Source organism: Nomascus leucogenys, chromosome 5, assembly GCF_006542625.1.
Source record: "Nomascus leucogenys isolate Asia chromosome 5, Asia_NLE_v1, whole genome shotgun sequence".
NCBI classification, from domain to species: domain Eukaryota; kingdom Metazoa; phylum Chordata; class Mammalia; order Primates; family Hylobatidae; genus Nomascus; species Nomascus leucogenys.
The window spans coordinates 12,550,128-12,569,431 of record NC_044385.1 but is presented as its reverse complement, the minus strand read 5'-3'; the positions used below and the strand labels follow the sequence as shown (position 1 = coordinate 12,569,431).

The 19,304-nt window shown below is 49.5% G+C and overlaps 1 protein-coding gene across 1 annotated transcript in view; it reads right to left on the bottom strand.

Annotated features, from left to right (window-relative positions):
• GNG4 (G protein subunit gamma 4) overlaps positions 1 to 19,304 on the bottom strand; it is a 101,897-nt gene that overhangs the window by 24,853 nt on the left and 57,740 nt on the right. The window contains exon 3 of the mRNA XM_012506462.2: positions 9,341 to 9,449. Coding sequence (XP_012361916.1) covers positions 9,341 to 9,427 — 87 coding nt within the window. The 5' untranslated portion in view covers positions 9,428 to 9,449. The remainder of the gene's footprint in view (positions 1 to 9,340; positions 9,450 to 19,304) is intronic.

Sequence of the window (19,304 nt, the reverse complement as noted above, 5' to 3'; positions counted from 1 at the left end):
AAAATAGCTCTTTCTCTTTTTCTGTTTTCTCCAAATTTTTCTTAGTTTTTATGAAGGAAGATTGTTAATAACTGCCAGTATCTGTCACGACACAATCCTTTCTTTCTTTTCTTTTTTGAGATGGAGTCTCACACTGTTGCCCAGGCTGGAGTGCAGTGGCATGATCTCAGCTCACTGCAACCTCCACCTCCTGGGTTCAAGTGATTCTCCTGCCTCAGCCTCCTGAGTAGCTGGGATTACAAGTGCACACCGCCACACCTGGCTAATTTTTATATTTTTAGTAGAGATGGGATTTCACCACCTCGGCCAGGCTGGTCTTGAACTCCTGACCTCAAGTGATCCACCCACCTCGGACTCTCAAAGTGGTGGAATTATAGGCACGATCCACTGTGCCTCGCCACAATCTCTTTTCTTTGATGTCAGTATCTTTCTGCACTATCTCACTGTAAATACAGAGGGTCCCTGATGTATGATGGTCTGGCTGAGTGATTTTTTCGAATTTACAGTGGCAGAAAGCAATACGCATTCAGTACGCTCCTCCACTTACCATGGGGTCACATCCACATAAACCCATCGTAAGTTGAAAATATCATTAAGTTGAACTTTCAATTTATAATAGGTTTATTGAGAGGTAGCCCCATTGTAAGTCAAGGGCCATCTGTAGCCAGTTCTGCTGCGTTTCTTGGGCTTCAACTTTTAGTGCATCCATCACCTGAAATTCCTCTCTTCCTGCACTCATGTTTCCAGTAGTCTATAAAACGCAGGCCTAACAATATATTGATCTGTCTACACTCAGCAAATAAAGCCTGTGCTCACAAAATTAATCTCAGCCTAAGGGCAGCCCTTGTAGGAATTGTGAGCACACCCATCCCACGGATGTTGAAATTATCTCCCAGGGCAAATGAGACTGGGCAGAATGTTCCTTGGCCAGTTTTCCTTGTCCATTCCATCAGTTGCTTCTAGTCCCTGGCTAGGAGTTGGGCTTGCTCAAGGATGTCTGTCCACACCCCAGAGCCTCTCGAGTCACAGACATAGGATTGACCCAATGTCAGCAATTTCCCTTTCCTCTGGGGCAGGAGAATCAGGGCACCCTGAGGGATGGCACGTGGAAGGCAGCGTGGAAGCCGCCTGAGAGCCTGTGTCCTGGCTCTGCCTGGGAGCGCTGCACTTCACCCTTGGGAGAACGCCTTCTCAGTGGCTGAACTCTGCATTGTGGCTGCGCAGGCTGGCTTCAGGCACTGTTTTCTCCAGTGAGGCCTCTTACACTCTGCTCAGCTCAGACCTGCCATAGCCGCTTGTCAGATTTTCTCTATTTTCGTCACCAATGTCATATGTGTACTTTTTTTTTTTTTTTTTTTTTTTTTTTTTTGAGACGGAGTCTCACTCTGTTGCTAGGCTGGAGTGCAGTGGCGTGATCTGGGCTCACTGAAACCTCTGCCTCCTCGATTCAAGCAATTCCCCTTCCTCAGCCTCCCAAGTAGCTGGGACTACAGGCGCACGCCACCATGCCGGGCTAATTTTTTTTTATTTTTTATTTTAGTAGAGAGGGGTTTCACCATGTTGGCCAGGCTGATCTCGATCTCCTGACCTCAAGATCTGCCGGCCTTGGCCTCCCAAAGTGTTGGGATTACAGGTGTGAGCCACCACACCAGACCATATACGTACTTTTCTAACAGAGTTTTAGATTGTTGAACTTCTGATGGGTGAGAAAAGAATAAGGCTATGATGGTATTCTTTCCCTTAGAACCCATATCGTTTCCAAAATTCATCTTTCATGTGCTCTTTCTTTCTTTTTTAGAAACCTGGGTATTATTTTCCAAGCTTTGTGCTTTTTGTGAGGCTATACGGGTTCTATGGTGAATCCTCCTCATGCCTGTGACAACCTGGAGGACATTACTTGTTTTTAGCTGCTGATAAGAGTTTGCAAAGAACACACATCTTTGTTGGGAAATGCTTTGATATGCCTCTAGGCAAGATGGAGAAGACACATGGAGTAGGGGTGGTAATTTGGGAGAAGGGCCAAGTAGCAGGGGATTCTCGATAAACATTAAATGAATGGAGGTAGGAAGGAGGTCTCTGAAACACACTGTGTGTGGGTTTAAGGTCTTGCTGTGGGCTTTGTGGTGTAATGCCTCAATCTATATCCCCTACTAAAAAAAAAGTCTACATTTGCACTTGTGCTTTTGTGCAAATGGGGACAAACAGAACTTCAAGACAATAATGAATATTTCAGCTACGTTTTTCCTCCATGAATCGTGCAAAGCTCTCTGAATTGGCGCTATTACTCTTTCTTACTTCTGCAACCCCAGAACTGCTTAATGCAGTTATATTTTCCTTTCTCTTCCCAGTGACAGATCTCTCCTTATTTTCCCGGGCGGCAAATGCCTTCTTTTCCTTCCTTCCTCCTTAGAAACTCTCCTGAGCACAATAAGCTACAGAGCCCGGTGGTGGGCCCTATGGTTGGCTACATACCATGCCATCCTGGGGGCTCTCTTTTGGTTTCCTGCTGGTACCTGCCCTCGCCTGGGATGTCCTCTCTGGGTTCCCATCTGCCGTGCTCTCACTTGGGAGCTAGCTCTGTGGGCCTGGAAGTTGCCATGATTCCTCCCGTAGACCCTCCAGCTGGTTCCCTTGCAGCCTGCCCCCTCATCGTGTGCACATTCACCTGCTCGGCATTCTCAACATGTGGTCAGTATGAGCCTGGCCTTTTCTTCTTCCTTGGAAAATCCATCTCAGTGTTTTCTTTTTTTTTTTTAGACGGAGTCTTGCTCTGTCGCCCAGGATGGAGTGCACTGGCGCAATCTTGGCTCACTGCAACCTCTGCCTCCTGGGTTCGAGCGATTCTCCTGCCTCAGCCTCCCAAGTAGCTGGGGCTACAGGCACGTGCCACCATGCCCGGCTAAGTTTTGTATTTTTAGTAGAGATGGGGTTTCACTGTGTTGGTCAGGCTGGTCTCAAACTCCTGAACTCGTGATCCGCCCGCCTCGGCCTCCCAAAGTGCTGGGATTATAGGCGTGAGCCACCGTGCCCGGCCCATCTCAGTGTTGTCATCTGGCCCTGGTGTTTCTGACATGGTGTGTGCGAGTTCAGTGGATTCTAGAAACAGCTCCTCTCCTCCTTCCCCAGGGCTGCCCTCTGTCATTTCCCGTCCAGGCTCCCTCTTTCCTTCCTCCTCTCTGCAGTAACCTCGTACCCATCCCAGAAAGGCCATTGCCTTTCCCTGGTGACTTCCTCTTTCTTCCCCCTCAAGGTCCTTGACGAGGTCATCGGGAGTGTCCTTGACAGCTCCCCTTTCTTTCCATATTCTTATAGTCTGGCTGATACCAAGATGCACCTTTTTTTTTTTCTGTCAAGTCTTGCATCACATAGATTTTTATGCAAAGCCACACTGTGCCCTGAAACCAGAGATGACTAGGGCTGAAAACCATGTGTGAGCTTCACACTCATTAGGGTGACTATTATTAAAAAAACAGACATCACTGGATCATCAGGGAAATACAAATTAAAGCTACAGCAAGATATCACGTCAAACCTGTTAAGATGGCAATTATCAAAAATACACAAGATAACAAGTGTTGCTGAGTTTGGAGAAGAGGGAACCCTGGTATGCCATTGGTGGGAATTAAATTAGTACAGCCATTTTGGAAAACAGTGTGGATGCTTTTCAAAAATTAAAAATAGAACTACCACATGATCCAGCAATCCCACTACTAGGTATATAACCCGAGGAGAGGAAATCAGTATGTCAAAGAAAGATCTGTGCTTCTGTGTTCATTGCAGTATTAGTCAAAATAGCCAAGTTATGGAATCAACCTAAGTGTCTATCAACGAATGAATGGATAAAGCAAATGTGGTATATTTACACAATGGAATACTACTGAGCCCTAAAAAAGAAGGAAATCTTGTTACTTGAGAAAATATGGGTAACCCTGAAGGATATTATATTAAATGAAATAAGCCATGCACAGGACAAATACTTCATGATCTCACTTATATGTGGAGTGTAAAAAAGTTAAACTTGGCCGGGCGCGGTGGCTCACGCCTGTAATCTCAGCACTTTGGGAGGCCGAGGCGGGCAGATCACAAGGTCAGGAGATCGAGTCCATCCTGGCTAACATGGTGAAACCCCGTCTCTACTAAAAATACAAAAAATTAGCCGGGCGTGGTGGTGGGCGCCTGTAGTTCCAGCTACTCAAGAGGTTGAGGCAGGAGAATGGTGTGAACCCGGGAGGCAGAGCTTGCAGTGAGCCAAGATCGCACCACTGCACTCCAGCCTGGGCGACAAAGTGAGGCTCTGTCTCAAAAAAAAAAAAAAAAAACAAAAAACAAAAAAAAAACTTATAGAGAGTAAAATGGTGGCTGCCTGAGGCTGTGGAGTGGTGAGATTAGAGAGATGTTGGCAAAAGGACACAAAGTTTCAGGGCTGGGCGGTGGCCTAGGCCTGTAATACCAGCACTTTGGGAGGCCGAGGCAGGCGGATCACTTGAGACCAGGAGTTTGAGACCAGCCTGGCCAACATGGCGAAACACCGTCTCTACTAATAATACAAAAATTAGCTGGACGTAGTGGTGTACACTTGTAATCTCAGCTACTCAGGAGGCTGAGGCAGGAGAATTGCTTGAACCCGGGAGGAAGGGGTTGCAGTGAGATCGTGCCATTGCACTGCAGCCTGGGTGACAGAGCAAGACTCCATCACAAAAAAAAAAAAAAAAAAAAAAATTCAGTTGGAAAAAATAAAGAGGTTTATTTCATATCATGGTGACTACAATTAATAGCAATGTATTGTATACTTGAAAATTGCTAAGAGAATAGGTTTTAAGTGTCCTCACCACAAAAAACTAAGTATGTGAGAAAATACATATGTTAAATGGCTTGACTTAGCCATTCCACAATGTATGCCTATGTCAAAACTTCATGTTGTACACCATAAATATACACCATCCCCCTTGGTATTGTCATCGTGATAGTGAGTGACTTTAATTTTTACTTGTCAATTAAAGTAAATACATTAATTAAAAAAACAACCAGAAAACAAGTGCTGGTCATGATGTGGAGAAACGGGAATTCCTGTGCACTGCTGGTGACGATGTGAAGTGATGAAGCCTCTGTGTAAACAGTGTGACAGTTCCTCCAAAGGTTGAACATAAGGCTGGGCATGGTGGCTCATGCCTGTAATCCCAGCACTTAGGGAGGCCGAGGCAGGTGTATTACCTGAGGTCAGGAGTTCGAGACCAGCCTGGCCAACATATAGTAAAACCATGTCTCTAATGAAAACAAAAATTAGCTGGGTGCAGTGGTGCATGCCTGTAATCCCAGCTACTTGGGAAGCTGAGGCAGGAGAACCGTTTGAACTCAGGAGGCAGAGGTTGCAGTGAGATGAGATCATGCCACTGCACTCCAGCCTGGGCGACAGAGTGAGACTCCGTCTCTCAAAAAAAAAAAAAAAAAAAAGTAAAAAGGTTGAACATAGAATTACCATATGATCCAGCAATTCCACTTGTGGGTACCCAAAAGAACCAAAGTAAAGACTCCAACAGATACTTGCACACCCATGCTCATAACAGCATTATTTACAATAGTCCAAAGGTGGAGATAACCCAAGTGTCCATCAATGGATGAATGGATAAACAAAATGTGGTCTATCCATGCAATGGAATACAACTCAGCCCTGAAAAGGAATGATGTTCTGATACAGGCTACAACATAGATGGATCTTGAGGACAGTAAGTTAAGTGAAATAAGACAGGAACAAAAGGACAAATACTGTATGATCCCACTTATATGAAGACACCTAGTGTAGTCAAATTCATAGAGGAAAAAAGTAGAATGGTGGTCACCAGGGATGGGCAGGGCGAATGGGGAGTTGGCACTGAATGCGTACAGAGTTTCTGTGTGGGAAGATGAGAAAATTCTGGAGATGGATGGTGGTGATGGTTGCACAATATTGTGAATGTACCTAATACTGCTGAATTGAATTGTATTTTTAAAAATGGTTAAAATGATAAATTGTATGTTATATATATTTTACCCACAACTAAAAAAATTAATGTTCAAGGTTGTCCAAGCAAGAAAAAAACAAAAACCACCCATGTGTGCTCACGCATCCTTGGCACAGATGCAGTTCCTAGGTTCAGCTCTCTCCTCAGGCGGCCATGGCATTCTCTCTTCAATGACAACATTCTGTTTCCACCAACTCTGTTTCTGAACCAAATCTGACACAGCTGTCACTGGCCTACTCCCTGGAATTACCACAGGATCTGAATTATCCTCTGTCAGGTCCTCTGAGGAATCTTGCGTTCACGCTTCCATTACAGTCAGCACAGCAACATGGCGGCCTATCCCGTTTTTTTTTTGTTTTTGAGATGGGGTCTTGCTCTGTTGCCCAGGCTGAAGTGCAGTGGCACAATCTTGGTTCACTGCAACCTCCACCCCCTGGGTTTAAATGATTCTTCTGCCTCAGCCTCCCGAGTAGCTGGGATTACGGGCACACACCACTAGACCCAGCTAATTTTTGTATTTTTTAGTAGAGATGGGTTTTCACCATGTTGGCTTGGCTAGTCTCGAACTCCTGACCTCAGGTGATTCGCCTGCCTCGGCCTTCCAAAGTGCTGGGATTACAGGCGTGAGCCACCACATCTGGGCTGCCTATCCCTTTGATTGAATACCACCTGAGTAACTGATATGGTTTGGATCTGTGTCCCTGCCCAAATCTCATGTTGAATTGTAATCCCCAGTGTTGAAGGTGGGGCCTGGTGGGAAGTCAATGGACATGGGGGTGGTTTCTCATGAAGGGTTTAAAACCATCCCCCTTGGTACTGTCGTCGTAATAGTGAGTGAATTCTCAAGAGATCTGGTTGTTTAAAAGTGTGTAGCACCTTGGGAGGCTGAGGCAGGTGGATCACGAGGTCAGGAGATTGAGACCATCCTGGCTAACACGGTGAAACTCCATCTCTACTAAAAATACAAAAAATTAGCCAGATGTGGTGGTGGGCGCCTGTAGTCCCAGCTACTCGGGAGGCTGAGGCAGGAGAATGGCATGAACCCAGGAGGCAGAGCTTGCAGTGAGCCAAGATCGGGCCACTGCACTGCAGCCTGGGCAATACAACGAGACTCCATCGCAAAAAAAAAAAAAAAAAAAAAAAGTGTGTAGCGCCTCCCCCTTCTCTCTCTCTTTCTCCTGCTATGTAACATGTGCCTGCTCACCCTTCACCTTCTGCCATGATTGTCAGTTTCCTGAGGCCTCCCCACCCTCCGCCCTGAGAAGCCAAGCAGATGCCAGCATCATGCTTGCTGGACCACCTGTGGAACCATGGCCAATTAAACCTCTTTATAAATTACCCAGTCTCAGGGATTTCTTTACAGCAACGTGAGAATGAACTCATACAGTAACTCATTTATCTTTGACTCTCCTCTTTCTTTTAGTGACAGTGTGTGTGCCTAAGTGACTCTTGAAGAAGCCTTCATTCATGAAGACACCCGGTCCTCACAGGGGCTCTTGGGGCGGTGTTTGTAGCAGGTGAAGATGCTATTGCAGAATTTATCTTCCTTGCCAGAAGAGAACGCCCGGGCAAAGCCGAACTGCCTTATAGCCCAAACTGGGGCCCACTGTCTTTTCAGGCCTCTGGCCATGGGGCTTGACAGTTGGATTCTAACCTCTCTCTCCCTAGTGCCTCCCATGTTTACTCTCCATGTTCTGTTGATTTTCTTGGTGTGTTTGCCTCCCTGATCCCATCTTTGCTGTCTGCTCCACACTGTACCCGATTTCTGCCCCTCCTTGCCTCTCTTGACTACTCAGAGCTTCAACTACCTTCCACCTCTGACAACTCCATCTATTGCTGACAGGTTGGTTTACCTCAAACACCTGTCACCTCATGGCTCCGGCTTCTGCACCTGTGTGCATGGCGCCCTCCTCCCACAGCTCTCTTCCCCTCACAACCTGCAGCTCCTCCAGCTGCCCAGCTGCTCCACATGAGCCATGATTAGCTCACACTGGCCTTTCCTCCACCACTACCAGCTCAGAGCCAGCCACAGCTCACAACTCTGAGAAGTCTTCCCTGAGCCATACGGAGGAGACCATCGCCTTCACGTTTCTCTCCCAGGACCCTTCAAGTGTAGATTAGGTGCTCAGCAACGCCTTTCACTGCAGTCCTCATCCTTTTCCTGTCTGCACTTCTGGAGCACGGGATGCCTGCAGCTTTCATTTGAAACCCCTTTCTATGCTATTGGGACCCGCTGTGTCTTAGAATTGTTTTCTGGGTGCTAACCTTGCTCCCTCCTCTAGCCTAGAGACCAAGGACTGACATGTAATTTGCAGTTGGTATCGATATGTATGAGATGTAGATGCTCTAGTAACACGGGTCCGGTGATACTGACTTATATCATGCTGGATTCCTTCCTTGCTTCATATACCCTCATGTAACTTTCTGTGCATATTTTCTGCCTCCTTGGAGAGGTTGTACTCCCAGAGCTCCAGGGGAAAACAGTAACTGTCCACACAGGCGAGTATTGGTGCTATCCAGCCATATACTAGCATGAGGGGAGGGGTCAAGGAGGCTCTGTCCATAGAAGGCTTCAGGAGTCACCCGTTGCCATGGATTCTGTGTTTTTTGAATCCCAGATGCCCAGGTGAGACCCCTGATTTGTGTTCCCCAAGACCACAGACACATGGAGCTTCCTGGCATCAGGTTCCAGACACCAGAGTTGGGGTTCCTTTCAACTCTATTACAGTTAACGAGCGCCACGCTCACGGATTCGTTCAGAGCCACAGGCTTTGCTTGGCCTCCTGCTCACCTCTGACTGGCATCTGGAGAAGAGGTGGCTTCACCTTGCTGCAGTCCTCCCAGCGTGGAGAGACCTGCACTCATCAGTGAAATGAATACAACGGGAGATGTCTGGAGCCTTTCTTCATTTTCCCCAAAGGAATATTTGACAAACCCAGGCATGGTTCAGAGCTCCACCCTCAACAATAAACCTGTCAAAATATCCGATGCTCTTGAACCTCAAAGGCACTGTATCACAGCAGAAAAGTGATTGATCTCATTGCTAAACTCTCTTGCTTATTGGCATGACAACGGAGCTAAATAGAGCTGAGATGAATTATGAATCTATTTTTGGAGACTCCTTATGGAATTCATGCACACTGTGTATTTTGCATCCTTTGAATCCTTGGGCACACTTAGAACTGTGAAGCAAACACTGATTTGTAAATGTTACAGCTGCCAAGGTTGGCTGGATGCTCTGCTGGGTGACGTGTTAACTCTCACAAGGCTGCTTTTGAAGCAGGAGGAATGTTTTGAGCTGAGCTTCGGGCGGAGGATGGGGCTGGCGCATGCATGCTTACCTTGACCCTGTCCATACAGGCTTCCATCTTTAGCTGCTCCACAGCTTTCCTGGCTTGGGAGATGCTAGTGGTGCTGTTATTAGACATGCCCTCTTTTATTCTACTGCCCCTAGAAGTGACCAAAGTAAAAGGGTTAGAAGAGCTGCTTTTCCAAGGGTAGGGGAACCCCACCTCCCACCACCTACAGCTTCTCTGTCCAAGCCAGGGAGCATCTGGGTGCATGGACAGCATTTGGTAGAAAACCCTCCTGGGATAAGAGAAAGGAATGCCTCATTCGAGTAAGAGGAGCAAGACATGATGCTTTTGTTTGGAAAAACTTTCTCAGTCCCTGGGACGATGAGAAGAGAGCAGAAGGTTCCAGAACGACTTCTCCATCACCCCCACCGCTGCCACTACCATCACCACGACGACCATAAGTAATGCTTGGACATTTGTGTAGTGCTTTGTGAGTCATCACTTTCACACACGTTTGCTCATTCATTCCTCTAGCAGCCCATACAGTTGGTGGGACAATATTAATTTCTATTTTGCAAAGGAAGAAAGTGCAAAAATCAGAGAAATTAAACCAATAGCCAAAGTCCTACAGCCAACATTTGTGGATCCAGAACTCAAACTCAAAGCTTTGAAGCCCAGCTGAGTGTCTCAAATGGCCTCTCCTAACAATCTATGGCTCAAAACACACATTTCTAATGAATAAAATTGCTTTATTAATTTTAATTTGTTGTCCTTCCAAAAAGTTTACAGACTTTGTGTTGGGAGTTTGTTTTCAACAGTAAACACACACACACACACACACACACTCTCTCTCTCTCTCTCTCTCTCTCCCCCCATCCCAAGCATAGATTTGTTTTCTAGAGGGAGGCAGAAGAAATTCTCCCTAACCCAACACACATTGATGCCCCATGACTAAGACCACTGTAGTGCTACCTGTTTCACAGAAAGCATGTGCTACACACATCACAGTTGCCTCGTCTAATGAGAATCTGCTTCAAAGGAAGCCTAACAGCTAAAGCCTGAGAGCTAGGGACAGGTCATTGTGAGCAGAAACACAAGAGACACTGGCTCCCAAAGGTACAGATGAGGTGGGAAGGGGCCCTGGCCACCATCTTTTATTCGTCTGCTTTTGTTTATATTTTATTTCAGTTTTAGGTTTTTTCCCACCTCACAATTGTTGGACTTTATTGTATTAATTTACTTGAGTATGTAAAGCATCGACCATACTTTCAAAGTTAAAATGATGCAAATTGATATTCACACAGGTGTCACTTTCACTGCCCATTCCAATCCTTTTCTCCCCTCCCACCTACCTCCTATGGTCAACCAATCACACTGGACTCTGGTCTATTCTTTCCTATGCTTCTTTTTTCTCCTTCCTTTCTTCCTTCCTTCCTTCCCTCCCTCCCTTCCTCTCTGCCTTCCTTCCTTCCTTCCTTCTCATCACATTGGACTCCAGTCTATTCTTTCCTGTGCTTCTTTTTTCTTCTTCCTTTCCTTTCCTTTCCCCTTCCCCTTCCCCTTCCTTCCTTCCTTTCTTCCTTCCTTCCTCTTTTTTGAGATAGGGTCTCACTCTGTCATCCAAGCTGTAATGCAGTGGCGCAATCACAGCTCACTGCAGCCTCGAACTCTTGGGCTCAAGCGATCCTCCTGCCTCAGCCTCCTGAGTAGCTGAGACTACAGGTGTGTGCCGCCATGCCTGGCTAATTAAAAACATTTTTTTTTTTGTAGAGACTGGGCCTCACTATGTTTCCCAGGCTGGTCCTGTGTTTATTTTCATAGAAAGTAAGCAGTTACATATATATTTTCTTATTTCTCCTTTCTTACACAAAAACGTGTGTGCTTTTGAACTTTGTTTTTATATTTAACAACACATTTTAGAAAGCACCACATATTAGTTCATTGATATGCAAAAAAGATCATACTCATTCTTTATTATAACTACATAGTACAGTACTCCATTGTGGGGATATATTGTATATTTTTCAATCCATATATTTATGGGCATTTACATATTCTCATATTATTGTGGGTATGTCTTCAAGGTACATTTCTGGAATTACTGGGTCAAAGGTAAACGCATATTTACTTTTGTGATATATTGCCAAATTCTGTAAGGTAACATTTTGATAATTTTTGCATCAAGATTCTTAAGTAATTTTGGAATTCAGTACTATTCTTAAGTAATAAATTAAGTCATTTAATGCTACCTTCATCTGGTTTAAATATCAATGCTATACTTGCTTCATACAAAACATTTAGAACTTTTAAGAAATTTTCTATTTGGCCAGTAGGTTAGTGTGCGGGACCCACTCTGTCTGTGGGTTTTATCACATATGAACTAATTCTCTGGCTCAGATAAGGCATAATGGCAACTGCATTTCTCCAAAGGCAATTTTTGAAAAGTAAAATATTCTTGTTAGAAGACAGATCAGCCAACCAAATCAGAGTTTAATAGATGTGTGTCCTTATCTTGGTTTGGAACTTTAACTCAACAACAAGGGAAGGAGAATCACGAGAAGTTGGGAGCTTTGAAATCCATGGAACGACCCCCTCATCCCCCACTCTGCAGCACCGTGCACGCGCTCCTGCACATGTGTAGGTGTGTCCTTGGGTGTGTCTGTGTGTGCCCACGTGCCTGCCGGTGCAGGCCTTGTGCCAGTCTGTGTGTGCGTGGCCATCTCTCCATGGGTGTGTGTGCTGATGTGTGTCTGCGTTGCTGTGTGTCTACACAAAATGAGGGAGGAGACACAGTCTAGTTCCCAACCCCTCCCAGCTGATGCAATGAAAAAAGGACCCTGATATGATTTGGATGTTTGTTCCCTCCAAATCTCATGACGAAATGTGATTCCCAATGTTGGAGGTGGGTCCTGGTGGAAGGTACTGGATCATAGGGCCAGATCCCTCAGCAAGGGCTTAGCGCCACCCTTTGGCGATGAGTGAAAGTCACTCTGAGTTCATACAAGACCTGGTTGTTTAAAAGTGTGTGTTGCCTTCCTGCTGTCTCTCTTGCCCCCACTCTTGCTATGTGATAGTCTGGCTCCCCCTTCACCTTCTGCATGAGTGGAAGCTTCCTGAGGCCTCACCAGGAACAGATGCTGGTTGCCATGCTTCCTGTACCACCTGCAGGACCATAAGCCTATTAAACCTCTTTCCTTTAGAAATTACCCAGTGTCAAGTATTCCTTTATAGCAACACAAAACAGCCTACTACAGACCCTACAGTGACTGCCTTCAAATCTTGATCCTGCTCTCCCCGTTCTAGACTCCATCCCTCTCTCCCCTTGTCTTTGACTTGGGCATTTAGGAGTTGGGGGAGGTTCAGGGGACAAGGAGGTAGAGTCTGGGATCAGTAGGGGTGAAGCCAAGAGGACACGGAGCAAGGTAAAAGGAGGAGGGGAGGGCTCTGCACTGTGTATGAGGGAGTGTGTGGGTGAGCAGAATTGTGTGAGAGTGTGGGGTGGTGGGTTAGCATTTGTGTGTGTGGGGGTGTGTGACAGTATGTGTGAGGGTGTGGGTGAGTGTGAGTGTATGAGGGTGTGGGGTGGGGTGTGATGACAGAGTGTGAGCATGTGTGAGGGTGTGGGTTGGGGTGTGTGTGTGTGAGGGTGAGGGGTGGGAGTGTGTGAGCATGTATGAGGGTGAGGGGTGGGGTGGAGTGTGTCTGTGAGGGTGGGTGAGCGTGTGACGGTATAGGGTGGGGGTGAGTGTGAGCGTGTGTGATAGTGTGTGGGTGAGGGAGTGGGGGGGTGTGAATGTGGGTGTGTATGTGTGGGTGTGTGTCAGGGTGTGGGTTGGGGTTGTGTGGCAGGGCGTGGGGTGGGGAGTGTGAATGTTGGGTGGATGTGTGTGTAGAGTGTGGGTGTGTGTGGGGGTGTGTGTCAGGGGTGGGGTGGGGGTGAGCGTGAGTGTGGGAGGGTGTGGGGTGGGGTGTGTGAATGTGGGGTGGATGTGTGAGAGTGTGGGTGTGTGTGGGGGTGTCAGGGTGTGGGGTGGGGGTGAGCGTGAGTGTGGGAGGGTGTGGGGTGGGGGTGAGCATGAGTGTGGGTGTGGGGTGGGGGTGAGAGTGTGGGGTGGCGGTGAGCGTGTGGGAAGGTCTGGGGTGGGGGTGAGTGTGGGAAGGTGAGGGGTGGGGGTGAGCGTGAGTGTGGGAGGGGGTGGGTGGGGGAGTGAGTGTGGGAGGGTGTGAGGTGGGGGTGACTGTGGGAGAGTATGGGGTGGGGGTGACAGTGTGGGAGAGTGTGGGGTGGGGGTGAGAGTGTGGGAGAGTGTGCAGTGGGGGGTGTTAGTGTGGGAGGGTGTGAGGTGGGGGTGCGAATGTGGGACAGTGTGGGGTGGGGATGTGAATGTGGGAGGGTGTGGGATGGGGGTGTGAGTGTGACAGGGTGTGGGGTGGGGGTGAGCGTGAGTGTGGGAGGGTGTGGGGTGGGGGTGAGAGTGTGAGAGTGTGGGGTGGGGGTGAGTGTGAGGATGTGGGGTGGGGGGTGTGTGTCAGGGTGTGGGGTGGGGGTGAGCCTGAGTGTGGGAGGGTGTGGGGTGCGGGTGAGCGTGAGTGTGGGAGGGTGGGGGCGGGGTTGTGTCAGTGTGGGTGTGGGGTGAGAGTGTGGGAGGGTGTGGGGTTGGGGGAGTGTGGGAGGGTGCGGGGTAGGGGTGTGAGTGTGGGAGGGTGTGGGGTGGGGGTGTGAGTATGGGAGGGTGTGGGGTGGGGGTGAGCGTGAGTGTGGGTGTGGGGTGGGAGTGAGAGTGTGGGAGGGTGTGGGGTGTGGGTGCAAATGTGGGAGGGTGTGGGGTGGGGGTGCGAGTGTGGGACGGTGTGGGGTGGGGTGCGAGTGTGGGAGGGTGGGGTGGGGGTGCGAGTGTGGGAGGGTGTGGGGTGGGGGTGCGAGTGTGGGAGGGTGTGGGGTGGGGGTGGGAGTGTGGGACGGTGTGGGGTGGGGGTGCGAGTGTGGGAGGATGTGGGGTGGTGGTGAGTGTGGGAGGGTGTGGGGTGGTGAGCGTGTGGGAAGTGTGGGGTGGGGGTGTGAGTGTGGGAGGATGCAGGGTGGGGGTGTGAGTGTGGGAGGTGTGAGGTGGGGGTGTGAGTATGGGAGGGTGAGGGGTGGGGGTGAGCGTGAGTGTGGGAGGTGTGGAGTGGGGGTGTGAGTGTGGGAGGGTGTGGGGTAGGGGTGTGAGTGTGGGAGGGTGTGGGGTGGGGTATGGACTGGGGTGGATGTGTGTATGAGTGTGAGTGTGTTTGTGGGTGTCAGGGTGTGTGGTGTGGGTATGTGTGGGATGGTGTGGGGTGTGTGTGTGACGGGGTGTGTGTGTGAATTGGAGTGTGTGTTCGAGAGTGTTGGGTGTGTGTGTGAGGGTGTGTGGGTGTGTCAGGGTTTAGGGTGAGGGTGAGTGTGGGACAGTGTGGAGTGGGGGTGTGTGTGTGAGGGTGAGGGTGTGTGTGAGGGTGTGTATGTGAGGGTGAGGGTGTGAGGGTGAGGGTGTGTATGTGAGGGTGAGGGTGTGTGTGAATACAGGCATGTCTGAGAGCATGTGGGGTGAATGTGTATTGAGTGTATGGAGTGTGAGTGTGGGGTATGTGTGTTTATGTCTGGAGTGAGTGTGAGTGTGTGGGTATAAGTGTGTGTGTGAGTCCTTGAGGACGTGTGTGCACGTGTGCACAGGTGGGGCATGTGGCGGGAGGGGACAGCTAACGTTACCGGCGGAAGCAGCAGAGCCGACCCTCGGCCCCGTCAGGCCCCTGCAGCTGCCCCCCACCCTCTCCCTCCCAGGCCCTGTTTAGACGGCACTGATTCCCGGGCCCTTTCTCATTCTTCCGCTGTTCAACAAGAAGGGCTCGTTTTCCACACGCCCAAACCTCCGCAGAGGAGAGTTCTGGCTGGAGGCTTCCTGTGGGAAGGTCCCGCCAGCGCGCTGTGCTTTCCTTGTGTCCAGGAGATAAAATAAGCGGGTGGGTGACCCTCTGGGGGTTCCATCCCTCCATGGCCTCCCTCTCAGGCCCTCCATGTGTGTCCACCCTCCAGCCCATGTCTGCCACCCACAGCCCAGGCCCCTGGACCTGGCCCCCAGCGGGGGCTGTGCTCTCGGACCCCAGCCTCTCCCTGGGCCCCTTCTCTGCTGCTTCCTCCTCCCCTGGCTCCATACTTAGCCTCAAGAGCATGACCCAAGGCTACCACCACTGTCTCCCAAGAGCCGTCTGCTTCTCTGGCCCTTTCCTCTGTCCCTAAAACCTGCTTCGGTATGGACCCAACTCCTCCCCTCTCCACACTCACTGAGCGGCTGCTCAGTGCTGCTGGAGAGACCCCCCACTAAACCCTGCCCATCAGACATCCACAATCCAGCCTTTGCGAGGCCCTCAGAGCTACCTGGCAATAGGACCCCTTGCCCCAAATCATCTCCCCCTCCCTTCATCCTCCTCTTCCAGTCTTCATCACTTCCTCATCACCTCTGACCTCTCCTCCTCAGCACAGGACCTCAGCCCCTCTGTTTACACAGAATGGCCATTAGGGCAGAACCCTCCTTAATGCTCCCCACCCCACCTTCTCCACTCCACCCCAAAATCCATCCTCGCCTCCACTCAGGGCAGCAGCTCTTCCTCCACAGCAGAGCCTGTAGGACGCCACCCACAGCTGCCCCTGACTCGCTGCCCTGCCGGCAGGGCCCTCCTTCCCCTCCAGAGGCTGACAACGGCAGACTCACTTTCTCGCCTCCCTTGCTGTAAGGCCAGAGCACGCATGTCAGGAACATGGCTGTGCTTTGGTCAAGGATAGGCTGAGGTAAACATCCAGAATGACTCAGCAAGTTTAGAGCGCAGGCGTATAACTCCACTTGTTATCACAGCCATATAGCCATAACATGGGAAGGCTCATCATTTGGCTCTAAGCCACTATTGTTTGTAAAAGGTATTATTGCCCTGCTGACACTGTACAGGCACACTGGCGCCCAGAGAAAGAGCCAAAGCTGTCCATTTTGCAGGCGGACGGGGGGAGCCAGCGCACAGCACGGTTCAGCTTGTAACCAGAGAGAGAAAGAGTTAAGCTGCTGACCCTGAAGGCAGGGGAGAGTCGGCCATGCAGCTGTGTGTGGGAGCTGGCTGCTGAGAGGAGCCACAGAGCCAGGGCAGACAGCTGAGTCAAGGTGGACAGTGTGAGAGAGCTGGTGTGAGTCTGCTGCTGCTGAGAGACCTGCTGAATAAAACTACATTTCACCTGCTTATGGCCCCGCGAGTGTTCCTTCAGCTATCTGCGCATCTGCCCACTCCCCTCGAACCTCAGCATGGGCTGGAACCTGACCCCAAGCAGGGCATTTGGTATAGTCGTGAACCTGACAATGTGACCTTGTCCTCCTCAATGGGACACTAGGGGAAATCTGCAGGGACTCATAGGGAGGGTTTTCCTCCCCGATGGAGGGACAAGGGAAGAAAGCGCTGTCTTTGGCCACCTTGATTGAGTTGTGTTTGCAGCTGCTAGAGCCATAAAACCGCTGGGGAATCAACCAAGGACAGGGTCAAGAGGCTAGTGGAGAAAATGACCTGGATCCTTGAGCTGAGTGGGTCCTTGGAGGTCTATTCCTGATCCTTGAAATGAGATGTACTCCTCATGGTTCAGGCCATATTTGTTGGGTCATCTGTCACTTGCAGCTGAAGGCATCTTCTCAGCCAAGGCTAACACTTCACAGGTGGGTAGACTGCTCCCCTCCCCAAGGGATCTGCCCTACACTCACCCTTCCGTCCTGTAATGTCCATGTCTCTGGCACTCTTCCTCCTTAGAATATGCAAATATATTTATGCAATTTGCGCCTGACCATCTTAAAACAAGCAACAACATCAACAGTCTTCCCTCCCTGCAATCTTCTGCATTCTTGCTTAAGAAGGTGGAGAGGCTGGGCGTGGTGGCTCATGCCTGTAATTCCAGCACTTTGGGAGGCTGAGGTGGGCGGATCACCTGAGGTTAGGAGTTCGAGACCAGCCTGACCAATATGGTGAAACCCCCTCTCTACTAAAAATACAAAAATTAGCCAGGCGTGGTGGTGTGTGCCTGTAGTCCCAGCTACTTGGGAGGCCGAATCAGGAGTATTGCTTGAACCTGGAAGGCAGAGGTTACAGTGAGCCAAGATTGTGCCACTGCACTCCAGCCTGGGTGACAGAGTGAGACTCCACCTCAAAAAAGAAGAAGAAGGTGGAGAGGTAACCACAGATTCCCATGAGAGGCCCCTCAGTAACTAAAGGAAGAGATTCTAATGGAAGGACGAAAAGCCCTCTTTTGGGAGCAGTGGATAAACAGGCCTGCTCCACGGTCTCTGCTCTGCTGCCCTCGGCTCACCCTGATTCTGTTTCTAGGACAGTCACTCTTTGTTGCCCTCAGTGATCCTTAACCGATTTCATGCGTGCGTGTTTGTGTTTTCTCTCTCCAAGGGGCTGCTCTGGCTTTTCCCAGCACTGTGGCCCTGCACACCTGGACGTCCGTATTTTACAATCTCCCAGGCTGATTCTGGCCTCTACCAAAGGCAGAGCACCACTGCTGGCTGTGAGCCGCTTCTACTTCATGATTCCTTAGTGTCCACCAAATTACCTTGCATGGGACACATAGGGTGTCTCATATACCTTAGGGGCTGTGTCAACTAGTCCTTTTTGAATTTTAACGTGCATATGAATCACCTGAGGATTTTAAAATGCAGATTTTGATCGAGTGGCTCTGGGGTAGGGGCTGAGATCCTGCACTTCTAACAAGCTTCGTGAGGCTGCTGGTCCACGGACCACACTTTGAGTAGCAAGGCTCTGAATCACCGACTGTTGGTATTGCAGGGGAACATGGAAGTCCAGTTCCAATCCTCTTATTTTTCAGATAAGGAAATATATTCAAGGAGGTTAGATAACAATTTCCCAGAGCTCCTCAGCAGGAGAGGAAGGAAGCACTGCTCCGCCACTGCTCCCGGCTCATTACCCACCGTGGCCTAGTGGCGCTTAGGATTTCATCCCCCACACTTGGTCTGTCCTGCTCTCCTGGAACAGACTCATCCCCTGGGTGATCCTAACCTTGCTTAACCTGGGAATGAGATGGCGGGAAGAAGCCCCTTCCCTGAGGTGGGTAAAAAACTCAGGAAACCCCTGGTGGGGGAGAAGGAAATGGCTTTTGCCAATAGTGCTCAAGACAACCACATGCTTTGAAGACAGAGCCCTATGAGAAGGTTTCGGAGGCCCTGCTTCCCCTACCTGGCCAGGTACCCTTTAGGCTCCACCTGCATAACGCCCCTGCCTTTCTGAGACTGTCTGGATGCTGTACTTCCATGGGGACTCAGGTATGTCTCCCTGCACAGACATTCATGTGCCTGCACATCCCACCTGGACCCAAGAAGAAAAATCAAGTAGGGACAGAGAGGAGCTGCAACAAATCTCCACACGCACACTGGCTACCGGCGACACTGACTGGGCTCTCGGCTTTCCAGAAGGTGAGGCAAGGGGGAAAAGGGACCATTTGCTTAGGGGTGGCCCCTGGGGCCACGTGCTCACACAGCTCTTTCTTCCTAGGTACACAGGAATGTGCTTATGCACACAGGTTGCACCAGGGGTTTCTTGAGATGCAGCAGGGAACCCGTTGTAGGGGTCTCTGGGACCCCCAGCAGGGAAATAAACGAAAATCTTGAGTTCCTTCAAGGGAAATTCCAAACTAGCACCAAGTTAGCCCTGAGAAGTAAATAAGTGACTTGATAAGCAAGAAGGTAATAGCAACTTAAAACATGCTGCTATATATAAAGACACATGCACATGTATGTTTATTGCGGCACTATTCACAATAGCAAAGACTTGGAACCAACCCAAATGTCCAACAACGATAGACTGGATTAACAAAATGGCACATATACACCATGGAATACTATGCAGCCATAAAAAATGATGAGTTCATGTCCTTCGTAGGAACATGGATGAAACTGGAAACTATCATTCTCAGCAAACTATCGCAAGGACAAAAAACCAAACA